At 34.3% G+C, this 20,133-nt stretch overlaps 1 protein-coding gene across 6 annotated transcripts in view; it reads left to right on the forward strand.

The window, feature by feature from the left end:
- Positions 1–5,522, forward strand: part of LOC144970277 (magnesium transporter NIPA2-like) — a 30,106-nt gene extending 24,584 nt beyond the window's left edge. For all 6 annotated transcript variants that reach the window (XM_078909750.1, XM_078909744.1, XM_078909746.1 and 3 more), the window contains exons 5-7: positions 476–566; positions 2,313–2,473; positions 3,532–5,522. In XM_078909750.1, coding sequence (XP_078765876.1) covers positions 476–566; positions 2,313–2,473; positions 3,532–4,277 — 998 coding nt within the window. In that variant the 3' untranslated portion in view covers positions 4,278–5,522. The remainder of the gene's footprint in view (positions 1–475; positions 567–2,312; positions 2,474–3,531) is intronic.
- The last annotated feature ends 14,611 nt before the right edge of the window (positions 5,523–20,133 follow it).

A 20,133-nucleotide genomic window follows, 5' to 3' on the forward strand; every position in this document is an offset into this window, starting at 1 on the left:
ATATTTTTCATATAAAAACGATCACCTTCTGAATATAAAAGATAGTTCTTCAGAGTCATATAAAAGACCACGAAACTGGTATTTTTTTTCTGGTTTCTGTATCGTTAAATGGACAGTAACAATAAGATGTCCATTTAGATAGGATACGAGTCCACTGTATAGTAGTTTTCATCAGATTCAACAAACCCAGCAGCCTAGTAACTGCTGTGTGGACAGAAAGGTCAGAAAAATATACGATAAGATAAGATAAGATAAGATATACTTTATTGATCATGAATGGAAATTATCATAATCATGGGTTGCACCTAGAACCAATACGCATCTCCTTACTTTTGAGGCTGTACCATCTGAGCTATTGGGGTTCTCACTCCTATGAGACTATATGATATTTTAAAATATTGCATCTCAATATCTCTTCTTCTTCTGTCCAAAATCTTATTGTAATGAGCATCTATTTTATTCTTTTATTTTTCAGTGACTGTGGGTGAATTTGCCAACTTTGCAGCCTATGCTTTTGCCCCTGCAACTCTAGTCACTCCTCTGGGAGCTCTCAGTGTTATAGTCAGGTAAGAAAAATGATATTTTTGGACAATTGTGAAATATAGCAATGCCATGCTTTACCCCCTGCTTCACCACCAGCTTTTAATACCCCGAATTTAATGTCAAGCACTGTATAAATACAGAAATCGTTATGGACAGTTTGCTGTTTAGCTAAATGCTCACCACTGGTTTTGGCTTTCAAAATGATATCAATTGTTTGCGAGCAACACACAAATCTATGTAATGTTAACCACATGGAATATGTTAATAAAATCATTGAGTCTACCTCGTGTCCCATTTCCGAATTGGGGCACAAATGAAGAACAGCGTGGCTGTCAGTTTCGCAGCTGGCTGTCGCCAAGCCCAGGCTTGACGCGTTTTGTTCTTGGGGTGCTATCTAATTAGATTCTGTTGTTTTACTATTCATTGGATTACTCATTTTGTTGTTATATTTATAACACTTAAAATAAAATTGTGTACGGATTTAAAAAATCATATAGTGATATGAACTATTGACTTTGAATTGGGTTTTCTCCTATCCCTGTGGGGAGGGACTGGATACAAATAAACCCAAAAATAATAATCCCATCTCCTGAGGGAGAAGATATCAAGGACTAATTATTATGAAACGGAACTTTTTTCTTTGAAGAATATTTAGAATAATACACGTAATCAGAACAATGTGGATGATAGCCCAACTGTGAGTGTTAATCTGGAACCGGGTTTGTCTACCCCTACAGGGGGGGGGGGGGGGGGGGGGGGGGGGGGGCAAACATAAATCCAAGATATTAGTCCCGTCTCCTGATGGGGAAGATGTAAGGGACAATCATAAGTCTACTCCTGCGGCAGGGAATGATAAGAAAGAAAGAACTACAACACAATGTAAAAAAGACAATCGCTATCATAAATGAAAGTCATCATCAATTTCTAACCAAAATAGGGAAAAAACCCACAGCAGAAATCAATGCCACTCCCCAACAAACAAAGTCGGAATTAGGGCAGTTGATTAGGGAAGGGTTTAAGAGTCTAAGTCAGTTACTAATGACCCAACGACCTGTAACTAGTCACGAGGCGGGGCCATCAGCTAGAAAGAAAAGAAAAGAAAATGAAGAAGAGGCAAGGGAGATGATGAGCAATATCTGCGTCATTCCTTGTATATAGTCCTGGATCCTAAGATGATAAATAAGTTGAATCTATCCATTCTCACAGAGAGGTTGACACTACCAAACCTTTTCACCGGCCATCACACGGCCTTTTTATCATGTGCTCAATTTAATTGCAATCCTTTCCTTCTCTGATTATTTAGTTCTGTCACTGATGAGGTGCAACTCCACATCAATGATGTTGCCAGTTAGATTTTGTTAACTCTTAGAAGATTGAAATTCTTTTAAATGAACGCAGTCATCTTATGTGGAGTATTATTTTATTTTGTTTTCTTTTTCTTTTTTGAGCACAACAAAATTTTGATAATCATTTAGATTATAAGCTTCATCTCGTGATTTTATTTCCTCCTTAATATTTTTCTTTTAAGAAGCCATATCTGTTATGAATGTTGTATTTGTTATTATTCTAATGTAATTGAACGTGAAATGGAATAGATGGCCAAATGTGGCCTGGGCCTGAGATTTTGCATGTTAAGATAAGTTAATTAAATGCTTTAATTCATGTGGTATCAAGGTAAGACTTGAGGATATATTAGATGTTAGTATAAGATAGTATATATTGTAATTGTATAATTTCTCATGTGAATTTGATTTGTCTTTTTGTCCTAGTGCTGTTCTCTCAGCTCGAGTTCTTAAAGAGAAGCTGAACATTCTTGGCAAGTTGGGTTGCGTATTGTGTGTTTTAGGGTCCACTTTGATGGTAATCCACTCACCCAAAGAACAGGAGGTGCATGATGTAGAAGATCTCATGCTGAAAATGAAAGAACCTGGTAAGAGAATTGTCATAGATACTAGTCGTTCAATGTTTACTGATATATGACTTACCAGATTGTTTTATGTATTCCTTGTATTTGGTATTTTTTTATAATGAAAACCTTACAACTGCAGTGGGCGAGTTCTATTTCATAGTTTAGAATTAGAATGATAATGATTTCCACTTTTTCCGTAGACTTCATGACAACAGAAATGGACATTGTTGCTTTTATATTTTGTTGAGTTCAAGCAACCATTCTTTTGTGGTAATGGTTATATGAATAAAAAAAATATCTGGCTCATTGCATTTAATAATGACTGGTATTCTTATAATATATTTATTTTTTGAGTTCAAGCTTTTGATAATCCATTTGATTATTCACTTCATCATGCAACTTTAGTGAACATTGTTTCCTTCTTAAAATATCTTTAAAAACGTTTATTTTTTTAAAGAAGGCACATCTGTGTTTACTGTGGTTATATACTTTACTCAATGCACAAATTAATGAATAAACGTGATTTATTTGGGTTATTAATTTTTCTTGGACAACTGACCTTTTTTTTTAGGATTCACTGCATTGACCAGGTCATTGCGAGTTTTGTGCAAACTCCTATTAGTCATAAGCCTTGTCCATTCAGATAATCAAACTTGATATAACAAAGGGAGAGTTTCTAGTTCTGGCTCTACTTACTCAAACCGAATAGATAGCAATCTACTGTAAAAACTTTTAACACGAGGATGAGAAATCATTCTTAAAGATAAAGGTAAACAATTGTATGGATATTTTTTTTTTATTGTCTCACATCAGAAAACAAATTGGAAAGAAAGAGGTGGGAAAGTAGAGAGGATATAAGCTTATTTTAAAAAATCTATTTAATGTTCTCTCTTCTTCATTTTCATCCTGAATGGGTAGATAGGAACCATTGTTTTAAAAAATCACAATGTTTTACCAAATTAGTATCCGAAAAGATTTCTGAATAAAAGGAAAAGAATATTAAAAGAAAAATAATATACAAAAAATGAAAGAAAATAAAAAAAAAAAAAACACACAAAAATTCTTCTTTTTCATTTCAGGTTTCATCTTGTATGCTTTGTTTCTCCTCATCGTCTCATTAATTATGATCTTTTACTTCAGTCCTCGATATGGACAGAAAAATGTTCTAATTTACATCACCATCTGTGCCTCACTTGGTGCGTTCACTGTTATGGGCTGCAAGGGGGTTGGCACTGCCATCACTGCAACAGCAAGAGGCCATAATGAGTTCAAAAATTGGCTTACCTACGCATTAATCACCATTGTCATCGTTTGCATTCTTCTCCAACTGAACTACTTAAACAAAGCGTTGGATACTTATAACACTGCTGTAGTGACACCTATATACTATGTCTTCTTCACATCTTGTGTAATAGTGGGATCTGCAATTTTATTTAAAGAATTTTTCAAAATGGATGTGCTGAACATCGTCGGAGACTTGTGTGGATTTTTTGTGATCGTTATAGGTATTTTCTTACTAAACGCTTTCAAAGATCTCAAAATTTCTTTACGAAATCTTCCAAAAGCATCAAAGGAGGCGGATGATTTGGATGCAGTGGACATGCTAGATGGAGATATGACCAGCAACAATATAAATAATGGCAATTTCACAGCCAATTGTCGAGACATCGAGGCAGAGATTCAACGGAACATGTCGAGTTCCAATATGGATCAGATAGCAAGTCTCACATCAGAGGACGAGTCTGATTTCAACGATATAGATGGTACCACTAAGTCAGAAAGCAAAGCCTTTTATAATGGGTCAATACCAGCCCAACATATATAGAATCTGACAAGAGTTTTGAGGAATTTGTTTTTTCCAAAACTTATTTGACTTTATTTTCTTTACATCTAAGATGACCTTTTAAAGAAGAGAAGTAATTTTTAAAAATTGTGTTCATTAGCCAAAAATTCCAGAGAGTGACATCATTCCTCCCCCCTTTAAAAAAATAATTTTATATGTCTTAAGTCTATTTATTTAAAAAAAAATATTTTGTAGACTTATTTACAATACAATGCCAGATTGAGCTTAAAAATTTAACTTTTATTTATTATTGTTTTTGTTGTTACTGCAAATGGCTTTAATAGTACCATGTGGTTCAATGAAATGCTACTTTTAAATAAATCATAACATCAGCCTTGCCATGAGTGAAAAGTTATTTGAATAGCATTTTTTTATGTCGTAGAAGAAAATAGGCTACTGTTAGATCTTTCTTTCTTATTTCTTTTTTTTTCAAATCAAATTAAGTTAAATGATAGCTCTAAATTATCTCTGGATACTGCAGAGTATAACAATTTTAACTGCAATAATATCTACTCAGTGTATACACCAAAATCAAAATCTTTTATTGGGATGGGAAAATGGCAAACGGTATAAAATTATAAATTTGAGTTAACATTTAAGCACGATTCAGTCTCTTTCACGATATAATTAATGAAAGTAGTAATAATTGAATGATGACAATAGTATTTCATCCTCTCGTGGGAGTAAAAATACATATGCATCATCTTTTATCATGTTACAATAAATATTATACTGCCTAATGTTAAAAACCTCTATTCTGATGGGTTTTTTAAAATTAAATGAATGTAACTGATTCTGATTTATTCTTTCCAATGAAAAACTTTGTAGTTCTGTAAATAACAAATCCGATTTTGAAATTTAACTTCCACTTTGGCTGTTTGTTATTAAAAATTCCAGGATTAAGAAGGTTACTTATTTTTTGCACTGAATTGTTGATATTTCTATTAACTAGTTGCAGCAAATCATGGAGAAAGTTGGTGGGGCTATCCATTGGGTCTCGTTTATCCATCTATGTTAGGTTTCCATTTCTGATTGACAAATGGGTATAAAGCTTCTGGGATCTACTTCTGTTCGTTCTTCAAATAGTTCCCCTTCTTTTGATTTCCTATAGTGTCTGTTACCTGGTAATCCTGCTTCAGGCAATTTAACTGACGTGAGCCTTGTGCACGTTTAATTTTATTATGCTTTGAAACAAAGTGACAATTACAACAAAAAAAAAAGAAGAAATACATTTGGCAAATTGGATTTTTGTAATATTGAGGCTTCGAAGCCACAGGACCAATCATCACCAAATTTTGCACGGTGTTCACAATTGAGATAAAATTGGTTTGGGTGTTTTATGAGATAGACATCGTGATGATTTTATTGGAAAATCAAATTGGTTTCATCGAATCCCATCGAAAACAGATGCCCTGATTTTTAGCACATGTGTTGTTTGTCAGCTTTCTGGTTAGCGAGGATGACAATGAGGCAAGAGTACTTGCATTGAATTGATACCAGTTAGTGGTTCCTCTCTTTATGTTGAATACAATCAATTTCTTAAAATTTATATCAACCATTTACTGCTCTTAACATTGGGTAAGAATTCTATGATAAGTGGGTGAAATATATAAGATATTAAATGCAGAAAATATCTCTCCATGTCCAAATAATATGCTCCACAGAGTTCTCTTACAAAGTCGAAAAATGTATTGTATATTAAGACAATAGAAATTGATTTTAAAATTTTATTCAACACTTGAATCATCAATTTTAGTTGATCGATATATCATCACGTTCATTGAGTGGACATCTATGCTTGTATATGTATTAGCAAATCAAATCCAGAAGGTTTTCAGAATCCTTTCCTTCTAATTCGAATCTGTTAAGTTCATTTTTGTTAAATTTGTCATCAATTATCAGTTATTTTATTTACACAATCCTTTTGTCTCCACTACGTTGATATTGTTAACACTTTCACTATAATCATTCCATTTTAATTCGAACCATCAACACACACCTGTGAGAATAATAAACGGGGTCTCTAACAAATTCTGCTGACAGAAAACAAGTTTTGGCAAGACTTTGTACTTAAATATTTTGTCCTTGTATTGGAATGATTTTAAGTTCAAATTGCCTTGAAGCTACTGGGATCTGTTCTGATGATCTCAATGTTTTATAGACTCTAACTCTATGGCATTGTCTTATTCAAGAAGCAATTAAGATCTTAATTTCAAATGATATCTATAAATATGAATGATATAGGGGTGTTAAAAATTCTCTCTGAGAGTTTATTTAAAAATTAATTTGAAAGACATGAGGACATGTCTCATTGAAAGCCAGACTGTTATACGAAGAAATTTGCAAAAATATAAAGTGATATGATTCAGCATAGATTTGTTAGTTACCTCTTTTTATTATGTTTGCATGGAAAGGGGCAATTCTATTATGTATAGTTGAATCAATCCAAGGTAACAAACTCCATATCATCAGGATCCATTACAATATGGCCATTTTGTAACTTTTAATAATATTGAAAAGCAAGTTTACAAATTTCACTTTCTGTACCTTTAAAAACGTATTCAGCGTTAGACAGATTAATCTATATTTAAATTGTTGGGATTTAGCTACATATATATCAGTAAAGGCCAAAATGACACGTCTCATACATGTCTCATGCACAAAACAAAATATTACAATAATGAGATACGTACTAAAATGTGCCAAAATGTCCCTAGGCATAGGCTATGTTCTGATACAGCTTATCATACAAATGGAATGGCTGACTCAATCCATAGTTTCAGGTGATCTTTTTGGTGGATTTCTTTGACTGTGCTTTGTATCAGTTATCTATTGACATAAAATGATTAACCAATGGAATTTATGATCTTTGTATATAATTTGATGGTTTGCACTGTGTTACGTAAAATACTTATTTTACATGAACGTTTAAAGATTTATTTCATATAAAACTAACCCAAATTTTGTTTTTACGTAATTTTACTGATATTATTTTATTTTATATTTATATATTATTATATATATAATAGTTTATTTATTTATATATATATATAATATATATATATATATATATATATATATATATATATATATATATATAGAGAGAGAGAGAGAGAGAGAGAGAGAGAGATACTATGTATATGTATATATATATATGTGTGTGTGTGTGTGTGTGTGTTTGTGTGCGTGCATGTGTGTATATGTGCAATCACTATATATATATATACACACACACACACACACACACACACATATTATATATATATATATATATATATATATATTATATATATATATATATATATATATATATATAAGAGAGAGAGAAGAGAGAGAGAGAGAGAGAGAGAGAGAGAGAGAGAGAGAGAGAGAGAGAGAGAGAGAGAGAGACCATATCCGCATGTGTGAGTGTATATGTGCGTATAGTTGCTTGTGTCTGGCTCTTCATGTACAAATCATGATACTGATATACTTACAATCTTCACCACATTTTAATAACACGACCATTGTTGCATTTGTACAATTTTTTATCAATGAGCGGAAAATGATACAATTCCTATATATTAACCTGTTATATCAAAATGTTAAACAGACTCTCTAGTTGCTATTAGAAATGTAATATGATTATTTATAAAAAATTAAAACTTAAATCTGTTTTGAATTGTTTAAGGGCACCTTTTTTATTCTCATGTACAAAAAAAAAAAAAGAGATAGATTTATTTCAGTATATTATTAATAATATTAACTGGTTGGGGTTCTTGACCTCCCATAGTAGGCAGGGAGGTACATACTGTGTCTTCTATCACCCTATATATATTTTCCACTATGCTTTCTGTCTTTGTCTTGGAATGGGACTACTTGGTTTTGTCCTGACCATGGCTGGGAGGGAATCAGTCAAATGAAAATGTATAGTTAGAGTTTTGGGAGATGATATTTTTTGTCTTGTAAATCATCTCTCTCTCTTATGCACTGTATTATTTTTGCTTTATATAGATATAGTTTGTAAACATTTGAGTGTGTTCCTCTTAGTGGGGACCTGTGCTTGTGTTTGGATGAGACTTTTAGGTTATCTCAAACTAAGTACACTGATAGTCTGCTCGTGGAATCTACATCTGTTCCCTATTTTAACTTATTCCCCTTTGTCTTACTTTTATTTTAAGACTTTCATTGTAATTCTAGAACTTTTTACTATCCCATTTTCTTCCTTTTTACTGGTGCTGACGGGACCTAAATATGTTGCAATTGCCGTAAAAACTTCAAAAACAAAAACAATGATATTAAAATTATATGTGCTAATAGACTAAAAGGATTGGGGACACAAAATTTATTCCATGACAAATCAGGGATTTATTACCGGTGGTATAGGAAGTTTCATTTTAAACTTTTGTGGTTAATGGCAGTATAGGAAAGTTTGTTCAGGATTTTTATCTTATGTGTTTATTTGTTTACATTTGTGTGGTCAAATAAATAATGATTTTAGGATTTTAAAAATTGACTCCCACTTATATGTATAATATATTCATTTATAATAGAAAGCTTAACTCTATCAGGTTACAACACCAAAGTCGATTTTTCAAGATTTTAAAGCACAAATCCCTTTATTTAGGAATGTCTTATTTTAACCACTTGATTTCTTTTTTTACATATCATTATACTGTGGACTAGGATACAAGACCAGCAGACATTAGGATTAGTTCTTGTTTTATCTGAGATCTGGTTAGATAAGAATGAGTGAAATCTTGTAACACTAGTTCCTAATTTTTATGTTCCTTGGTGCGTTCCCAAATACACAATTTCTTCACAAACATGCTGCAATTTGTATAAGCTCCATAACGGAATTAATATTAATGAAATGTGACCAATCGTCTCAAAAATGTCGGAATGAACCAGATGTTAAAAAAAAAACAAAATTAATGCTATTCTGGTCAATAACATGGCTTATTAGTATTGGTACCCTGAAATATCATATTTATTCCTAATAAAACATTTAAACACAACCCAAGTCTGATATGTCTGGCTATAAATTCAATTTTCAGCATCTTAATCATTCCGACATAATTCCGTTTTGAGGTGAGGGATCACTAGTTGTTCTAGTCTGTATTTCAAACACATGACAGATTCCACACCTATCAAGCATTTCCATTCTTTTTTTTGTTTTTTTTTTTGTTATGACAATCAATGCATTCGATGCAGAGTTACGGATTTGAACTCACAAGACTGTCACAAAATTAAAAGAGGGATTTCACACACATTTTCCTTGTCCTACCAGAGTTGGACTTTAAATTCAGAGGCTGCCTGGTGTAAACCATCATTATCTGTGTGAAGATGTTCTGACGCATAACAGGCTGAACGTATTCTTGTCCTTTTTAGTCTTTTTATTCACCAATTGAGAATATCGTTTTGAAACTTTTTTGCTTTGAAAAGAAATTTTTTAAAAACATCGTGCTCTTCAGGTGGTGAAAGCCAGTTGTGCATTTTTAAAGAGCTCAATATTATTTTAATCAAGTATTGCCATTATAGTATTGGTTACTCCAAGATTGAAGCATTGTTTGGAAAGAATGAATAAAAATGACTTTGAACATTAGACTAAAGAATATTGCCAAAATGATATTACTTATCTAAGTGTATTATCGGGCTTCAAATTTTATTTTCGAGATTTGTTGGATGTAAAATGCATTTTTCTGGTTTTTAATTCTGGATCTTATGATTCACTTTTCTTTGTCATTTTTAAAATAGTGATAGCCACTAGATAGATCTGCATGGTTGTTACTCTTTTTCATTCTAGGTTTAAATTAAACAATACATTTGTTCTGTTACCTCTGAAAGTATATTTTCAGAAAGGGAGTTTTCAATACTTTATTAGATGGGGTATCCAATATTTTTTCTCCCTATGTTACAAAGGTATCACATTGATGACAGTCTCAAACTGCTCAACTCCAAGAATAAATACGGTTTTCTCAATTTAGGCCAAGATCAACCAATGCCGTATCATGTTTATGAATAGTGGGTAAAATTATCAAATTAAAATGCTTAATCTTGACATACTGCTATGACGAAATTGTTCATTATGTCAGTATATTTAAAAATCTTTTGCAAAGTCGGGCTTTCCTCCGAATTAATCAGTTTATGACTGAAGTCATTGATGCGTTACTGATACAGTTAGGCAATTTGTTTGTTCTGCTTGATTCATGCAGCTATTTAGTAAAATATTCCAACCTACTGCTTCAATATGTTTCTTTTTCTAAACAAACTTAATGTTGATATTCCATACTGCTGTATTATTAAAGTCTACCCATGTTTAAACATTTTCAGAAAATAAACGAAAACACACTGTTGCTGGGATATGTTAAAAAAAAAAAAATGAAACAAGTCGGCTTTGTTTGTATTGGGTTTCATCAGAACCATATATTACAGAAACGACTTCATATAAAAATTTAAATGGTATACTAGCCAAATTTCAGAATTTTCCCCTCTTGACTCGGATTTTTAGACTAAATTTTTTAGAGGAAATGCGATTAGAATCTTGTAATGTTAGTTAGAAATTATATGTGACCAATTTAGGCTACATTACATTTTTAAAAACTAATTTTTAATGTGACAATTCTTTTTTTTTTAATGATGAAATTTAAGTATTTTGAGTCAATAGTTATTTATTTCTGAAATAAGTAATTTTTTTTTTAATTGTTGCCTGTGGCAGGTTTGATATTCTTCTTCTTCTAGGTTCCATGCCTGGTCCAGGCTTCGGATACTGCATGAATTATCTCTCTCCATTCCTCCCTGTCTCTTGCTTTTTCAAACAGCTCTTGGATTGTTAGGTTGGTGAAGCCCTTCAGTTGGTCTATGAGTGTTTTTCTTTGTCTCCCCCGGGCGCGTTTACCAGGTATTTTTCCACAACTTGCCAGGTATTCATTCTTATCTTTCCTTACTATGTGTCCGAAAAAGGATAGTTGTCGATCCACTATTAAGGGCATTAGTTTCCTTTGTTGGTATGTTTGTTTTAGCACTTCTTCGTTCGTTTTGTGTGCGGTATACGATATTCTCTGCATCCTTCTCAAGCACCACATTTCAAAAGCTTCAATGTTCTTTTGTGTTTCTGCATTTGTAGTCCAGCTTTCGCATCCGTATAACAAGATTGGCCACACGTAGCACTTCTAGACTCGGAATCTAATCCCGAACGACATCTGTTTGTTTTTCAAAATGTTTCCCAGGTCCATGAAGGCCTGTTTGGCTTGAGTTATTCTTGCTCGTATGTCTCGGTTACATCTTCCATCTGTTGTCACTATTGAACCTAGGTATTTAAAACTTTCTACGTTGGTAAGCTGCTCGCCGTGAATCGTTATATTGCAGGTGTTGTTGTTTTCGGGGTTTTTCTGTATTACCATGCATTCTGTTTTGGTGATATTCACTTCCATTCCCTTGGCTTCACTATCTACTACCACTTTGTCAACAATCTTTTGAAGTTGGATTTCTGATGTTGCAATGAGTACCGTATCGTCTGCGTATCTTATATTATTTATGTTATGACCTCCTACTTTTATTCCCTCCATATTATTTATGCCCCTCATGATTGTTTCTTGGTATAGATTAAACAGATCTGGTGAGGCAACACACCCTTGACGGACTCCTTTCTTAATAGGAATGGAATTTCCTGTAGAGTTTCCGATTTTGATAGATGCCTGCTGGGTGTAGTATAATGTTTGCATGAGTCTGAGGTCTTTCTCATCAGCGCCAATGGAGTGCAGTTGTTTTAGTATTTCTTCGTGGCGTACTCTATCAAAAGCTTTTTTGTAGTCGACAAAACAGAGGTATAGTGGGGTCTGAACCTGTATAGCTCTTTCACTTAAAACACGGAGGAGGTATATTGCGTTCCTTGTCCCTCTGTCAGGTTGGAATCCATATTGTTCTTCTGCGATTTCGGGGTTAATCTTATTCCTTAGCCTGTTGATAATTATACGCAACAGTATTTTGTTGATGTGACTTATTAAACTTATAGTTCTAAAATTTTCGCATCTGACTGCACCTGCTTTCTTTGGTATTGCTATGAAAATAGAGTTACAGAGATCTTCTGGAATTTTCCCAGTATTGTATATATTGTTGAATAATATGTGAAGTTCATCAATTGCTAGATCTCCTAGGCTTTTTAATACCTCTACAGATATTTCATCAGGGCCTGTTGCTTTACCATCCTTCATTCGTTCCATGGCATGTTCAATTTCACTTTTGGTGATGTTTGGTCCGCTTAATGGTTCTTTGAATTTCAGTGGTGGTTCATTTCTATTTGGATCATTGTACAGTTCGCCTATGTATTCTACCCATCGGCTTTCTATATGTTGTTCTTCAAATAGCAGTTCCCCTTGTTTGTTTTGGATACAACTTCCTGCTGCTTTGCTTTTCCTTTTCCTGATAGTTCTTTTATTCTTTGGTGAGCTTGTTGGGGGTTGGGTTTGTATTCTCTTTCGATTTCGCAGCATTTCCAGTCTAGATAGTTCTCGTGTGCCTCGATGCATTTGGATTTAATGTGGTTGTTCAATGTTTGGTGGTTGGATGGGAGCATCACCCTTGAATCATATACCTATGATGTTCGCATGGGTGTACGATCCGATAGTGATGTCGTTTCTTCTTCTCTTTACTAGCCTATCCTGCTTCTTTGGTTTGTGATTGTATTTTTGACAGGGGATATTTTTTTTTTCTGTAAATCTTCTGCCTGTTTGTTCTTGGTTATTTATAATTTAGCTTATGATATCTTTAGGTTATGATTTTGATTTACATTTGTACTATTTTTGTTAGATTGCTTGTTTTTTTGTTTCAGCGGTCTCTCATATAACCTCAATTGTGTTGGAAGAGACCTAAAGCAACAAACAAAATGTTTGGTATTCTGCAGACCCTCTGTTGCATTTTCGTCTTTCTTCAAATAGGTTTAGAATTTCATTTGTCATCCATTCCTTTTTGCTGTTTGTTTGAGCTATTGGTAAATGCTTTTCTGTAGTTGCTTTGACACACTTTTGGAATATATCAAATTGTTTTTCACATTTTTCGTTATCAGGTTCACTTTGGCTTTGTATCATGAGTGCATTTTCAAATTCTTCTCTCATTTTTGTTTGTATGCCATTGTCTTTGCATAACCTGTAATCCCTCTTTATTCTACCAGCTGTTCTCTGAATAGCTTTAAACTTTATCCTTACTGTACAAACAACTGGGACATGGTCACTGTCTACATCGGCGCCTGGGTAGGTTTTGCAATTTAATATGCCATTTCTGAATCTTGATGATACTGCTATAAAGTCTATCTGGTTCCTTGCTCTGTCCCCTGGTGATTGCCATGTCCAGGTTCTTCTTGGGTGTTGTTGAAACCAGGTGTTTGAAATCATTAATTTATTTGTTCTACACCAATCTGCCCAGATGTTTCCTCGTTCATTTCTGTCTCCGAGTCCATGTGGTCCGATTATGTCACCATCTCTGCCTCTGCCAATCTTAGCATTTAGGTCCCCCATTACCATAAGGACTTCTTGTGATTTACACATTCGTTTTGCTTTGTCTAGTGAATGGTAAAACTCTGTCATATCTTCATCTGTCGCCTCTTCTGTTGGTGCATAAACTTGAATAATATTGGTGTCAACTACAGGTCCTCTTAGCTTAACCAGCAAAACTCTGTCTGAGATTGCTACGTGCCCTTTGTAAAATTTGGTTGATTTTTGGTCTAAGATCATCCCTACTCCTTTTTGGAAAGAGGTTCCACCACTCCATATGATCTTATATGTCGTGTTGTTTTCTTGTTTTGACATGGTTCCCTGCTCTTTCCATCTCATCTCTGCCAGGCCAAGAATATTTATTTGGAGCCGTTTCATTTCTTTTAGAATGTTGTTTAGTTTTCCTTTTTGGGCACAGGTCCTGAATAAGTCCAAAAAGTTAAACGGTGACAGCGTAAAGGGGAGCATGTTTTCACGGAAGACTGCTGCCTCGCTCGGTTGGGAGCGTGATGTTCGTCAGGTCACACCGAACCGTCAGCCAGTTACTAGGCGAAATAAATTTAACAAATGTGGTTTGATATTATTATCAGTAAAATTTATAGTTTGTTGTAATGAAATCTCAATTGATGCTTTGATATGCACCTGTCATTTCTGTTAAAGGGTCCTCTCATGATCTCATGGGCCAATAATTTATCAGGACCCCAGGGCTCTGTTTCATATCCATACACAACTTAACACTGGCAAATTGCGGGTGGTTGGATGGGAGCATCACCCTTGAATCATATACCTATGATGTTCGCATGGGTGTACGATCCGATAGTGATGTCGTTTCTTCTTCTCTTTACTAGCCTATCCTGCTTCTTTGGTTTGTGATTGTATTTTTGACAGGGGATATTTTTTTCCTGTAAATCCTCTGCCTGTTTGTTCTTGGTTATTTATAATTTAGCTTATGATATCTTTAGGTTATGATTTTGATTGACATTTGTACTATTTTTGTTAGATTGCTTGTTTTTTTGTTTCAGCGGTCTCTCATATAACCTCAATTGTGTTGGAAGAGACCTAAAGCAACAAACAAACAAACACTGGCAAATTGCCTTTCTACATTTTATCCAGAAATGGATTGAAATAATAAGTGACTCTTTTATCAAAAATTCTTAAACCTGAAACATTACAATTGTCTTGGGGTTTAAGGCTCCATGGCAAGTTGGGGGACCATTTTGATGAATAAATGCAGTGGAATCCCGATAAACTCAACACTCTTAACAAGGCAGGAGGTCACATACTCTGTCTTCTATACTCCTAAATGTTTTCTAATTTGCTTTCTGTCTTGGAATGAGATAGTTGGTTTTGTTCTAGTTCAGGCCGGAGTCATTGATTAGGAGGGAAGCAGTCGAATGCATAGCTAAAGATGATGTTTTTTTTCGTTGTAAATCATCTCTCTCTGTTATGTAGTTTAACTTTTTATTTTAAATATATAATACTCCCAAAGTGGGCAGAGAGGTACTTCCCCTATATCTGTTTTCCAACTTGCTTTCTGTCTTTGTCTTGGAATGAGATTACATGGTTTTGCCCTGGCCCTGGCCAGATACCCTGGCTGAGAGGGAAACAGTCAAATATATGGTTAGAATTTTTGGAGATGATATCTTTTTCCAAACTTTAAAACATGTTTAAAAACAACAAAATCCATCAATAAAATATTTATTTATTCCTTACACCGGTTTTGTTAATATATTGCAATTGTTTTGATCACGTTTCATTTAAATTGTCGTTCAAATTGTGTTCATTAAGGTGTTGTTTTTGTTTGAGGGATCAATGATGGACATGGTGTATATTATTAACATTAAATACATATACGTTGTTTCATGAGATTTTAGGTCGGTCTGAATAATTTGATTTGATGTGCATTAATTGTTCATTATTTTGTGGGATGTGTTTTCTTTATTTTGTTTATTTTAATTTTGTAACATAAAATTATATGTTCTAACATTTTCCCTTGTTACCAAAGCGTTTTCCTTTTTTTTCTTCTTTTGTTGGGATTATTTTCCTCTTTTTCACCTTTGTTTCTTGATATCTTTCATTTTTTCCTTTCCTTACTTTATTTCCCTCTGTCTTTAAGTTGGAATCACAGGCACAATGAACTCCCCCCCCCCCTCCTAAAAAAGACTAAACAATAAAAAATCACTTATTGTATTACACATCTTAAGTCAATCCTTTTCTTCTCTTTATCTTATATTATGTTATGTTTCCAATCTGCTTATGTTATGTCCTAGAGTGTTGCAAAAGTTGTTAGACTCTCAAACCGACACAAATATTGAGATTCTTTCATGTTGGCTTTTTCTATCAACCCTGTCCATAAAATGGTAATGTTAACAAACCCTATTTCAAACAAACATAAAAACATCTTGTTTTAAGGATAAAACCACTTCTCTAATCTGGACCAAAATATATCCAGCCAAATTAATATTTACATACACCCATACCTTACTTACCGACAACTTTTTGCCTCGAACGGATTGTTTATCTATAGGGAATGAGATTAGCGGAAGAGTAGCGTCCCTTGATTGGAAGTCACGAGCGGAAAAGTTATTAGAGAGAGAACGTCATGTTGGTTGTGCGGCATGAGACACTTCACCGAAAGAGAGACGCATGCGCAAAACCATTTTGACATTCTCTCTGTAAGGTGACGTCCAATCAAGGGACGCTACTCTTCCGCTAATCTCATTCCCTATATAAAAAATGCCAAAAACCTCTTTTTAGCGCCATTCACCATCCACCAACCCAATGACGAGAATGCTTTATATAAAAATAATAGAAAATATACTCATTATACCACCAATGCTACTCAACAAAATTGTCTTCCAAGTTTTTGATCACCAAGAAAAAAATAATAAATTTGTTAAATACTTTCCATTTTCATGTGCATTTTTTTTGTTTTGTTGGTTTAATAGCTGTTTAGACCTAGTTATTAAAAGTATGATTTTTAATTAGAGTTCAGACAGTGATTCCAAATACTGGTTAAGTCCCGTTCAAAATTGACCAAATTCATTATACAGCCATACTCGCTATACCGCCAAATGTGTCTTGGTCCCAAAAATGGCGGTATAACGGGGTTTCACTCTTACTTCATTCTATAATTTAATTGGTTATCTCCCATGAGCATTGCATTTCGGCACCCTCGGATACTAGCACACATTTTTCGCTTCTCTTGAGTGCGAGCAAGAATCCAGCGAGTATTGTACCAGCTTGTATACAGTCAATACTTATCTAAGATTGTCGTAGCATGTTATAATTCATATGTTACCAAATGTTTGAATGAAAGTTATTTCATTTGTAGAAAGGTGGCGGATTCTTACCATCAACCTCCTTATCCCCATCTCACTGAGTCGAGAGGTTTCATAGCAGATCTCCTATGCTGTCTTTTCATATCTTTATCAGTCTTTTTCTTATGGGTTCATTTTTTTTTCATTGGTCCTGCCTGCGGTCTTTCGCTGAAAGAATTTCATGTTTGTTAATATTTTTCCACTCATCAATTATCTCTCTGTGATGTGATTTTGTTACCGTTATGTGTACTGTTATTATTACAATTGGGGTGTCGGTGTATCCCTCTTGCCTGGTATCCTGTCTTGTGCTTTGGTCGGACTAGGCACACACACATATGCGTTGCTTTTGGATCATACTTCCCTTCCTTATCCATTCCCATCTTTCCTATTGGAGTAAAAGGCGTTGAACATGTCTTCCCCAGGTTATCCTGTCAGCTGCCGCAAGATGTGAAAAACCCATGTTGCCTCTCTCCTTCCTGGGTGAGGATCCTGACCTCCCATAGTGGGCAGGGAGGTACATGCTGTGTCTTCTATCCCCCCATACCCGTTTTCCAATTGTTTCCTGTCATTGTCTTGGAATGAGATTACTTGGTTTTGTCCTGGTCCTGGCCGGATACCCTGGCTGAGAGGGAAACAGTCAAATGTATTGTTAGTTTTGGGAGATGATATTTTTTTCCTTGTAAATCATCTCTCTGATATGCACTGTATTATGTTTTGTCTACATATTATATTATATGATTTGTGAACATTTGAGTGTATTCCTCTTTTGGGGACCTGGGCTTGTGTCTGGATGAGATTTTTAGGTGATCTCAAACTAAGTACACTAATAGTGTGCTCTTGGAATCTACATCTGTTCCCTATTTGAACCAATTCCTCTTTGCTTTATTCTTGGATGCTTTAATTGTAATTCTAGAACTTTTTACTATCCCATTTTCTTCCGTTTTACTGGCGCTGATATGACCTTAATGTGTTGCAAGCGCCGTAAAACCCTTAAAAACAAAAACTAAAGCCTCTCTCCTTCAAATCCCATCTGTCCTCTCTGGAAGATGGCAGAGAGAACATGGAGGAGGACAGTTGAGATGGCCTCTGGATCTACGCTCTGCTTTCTGTATCAACAAGTTCTTTTGTTTGACCTTTTTGTGCGCTTTTTAACACAGAAAATAACTCCACTCCCAGTATCTATGACTAAATGATTAATTTATCCAACTTGATGTGCACATATTTGCAGGCCTGGGAACCATACACAATTATGACTTGATTTAACATTGTTGCAATGGACAATATTTACGTTTTGCGTTGGTTTGAGAGTATTCCCATTACAACAATGAGCCCACAACAATTTTGGTTATGAGACCTGCCAATAAATACATGTCGATCCATCTCCCTCCATTTCACTGACAATGATATAGCCTAGACGTGGTAAGCGCAGAAAAACTCATTATAAAAACACATGAATTAATCTTACAAACTGAATGGCTGAGATAAAGTACATAATAGTGCATTCTGGTAATTTTTTATTGAAACATGAGTCGAGTAGGAGATTTTGTGACTCACAGCATCGATCTGGTATTGTGTCGGAATGAACTAGATGAAAAAAGTTGAATTCGAAGTCAAAATGTAAGAAATTCTTTTTTTAAAAACGTTTAAGAAGCAGAAGTCACTCTCTTCAATGAATGCAATTAAGCCTAGAATCACATAATAATAATAATAATAATAATAATAATAATAATAATAATAATAATAATAATAATAATAATAATAATAATAATAATAATAATAATAATAATAATAATAATAATAATAATAATAATAATAATAATAATAAATAATATAATATAATAAAAATGTGAGATTTTATATTGTGCAACATCCACTACACATGCTCAAAGCACTTTAACAAAGGGTCGCTGACCAACAGCAACACGTATCAAGTCAGAACGAGACATGACGCCTTTTAGGCCATAGTACAATTTTTAACCAACAGAGACAACGTTGTTAATGGCTAGGTACTCATTTTATACCTGAGTATCTTGAGAAAATCTGAGTAAATAGCCTTTTCTAAGGACTCATGCGCCGAGCGAGGATATAACTCAGGACCTTCCGATTCGTAAGTGAGTGTCGTATCACAAGACAACATAGCCGCACACAATAGGCATAATAGGCTTAGAATTCGATTTAAACATCAGGTTCATGCCGTTTTGAGATGATTGGTCACAATAGTACATTGAGGTAGGCTTTGATGAGTAAGTAGTCCTTCAGGCCAATGGAGCCGGAGCTCATCCCGGTTTCTATAGCGTGAAACGGACAATAGCATTTGCTTGCTACCCTATGAATGAGACACTAGTCTATCGCAAAGTACTTCCGCCAGATCTCTCAGACTCAGCTACCCAATAACTGTAGGTGGACAAGGAGGTCAGAAAAAAATCTCAACTGCACCCGGGATCGATCTCGGTCCCTTTGCTTGTGAACCGAGTGCTCTGCCAACTGAGCTATGGAAACCCCCAGGCTTTGATGAACCTTAAGTTAACATTAACACGAATAATGATTTGTTAATCATTTGAAATGCCATATACAGTGAAATTCACATAAAATCAACACTCTTAAAGTCAAATTCTGCTTAAAATCAACATATCTTGTTTTGGTCACAGTTTTTTTAATCTGTTGTTTAATGTAAGTGTGATCCATTGATAATGGATAAAGTTAACATTGCTTAAAGTCAATCAATCATTCTGGTCCTGTGGATTTCACTGTAATACACTCTATCCATTACATGACTTATATTTCACTTCACTCAAGGATGAACGGGTAAATTATGACATGACACCATTTGGGGATATTGAAATAATAAAATGAAACATTTTATAAATCAATGCAGTTTTTGAATTTTTCAATTTTTTTCAGGATTTTTTCTAAACAAATTCACAACGCCCCTACTGATACTGTTTCTGCAGTAACAGCTGCTACTACTATTTCTTTCTATTGCTTCTGCGGCTACAACTTCCAAACCACTACTAATACTACTACTACCACTACTTCTACTACTACTACTGC

This window comes from Berghia stephanieae, chromosome 4, assembly GCF_034508935.2.
Source record: "Berghia stephanieae isolate SIO BIC M18660-M18661 chromosome 4, UCSD_Bste_1.3, whole genome shotgun sequence".
Lineage (NCBI taxonomy): Eukaryota > Metazoa > Mollusca > Gastropoda > Nudibranchia > Aeolidiidae > Berghia > Berghia stephanieae.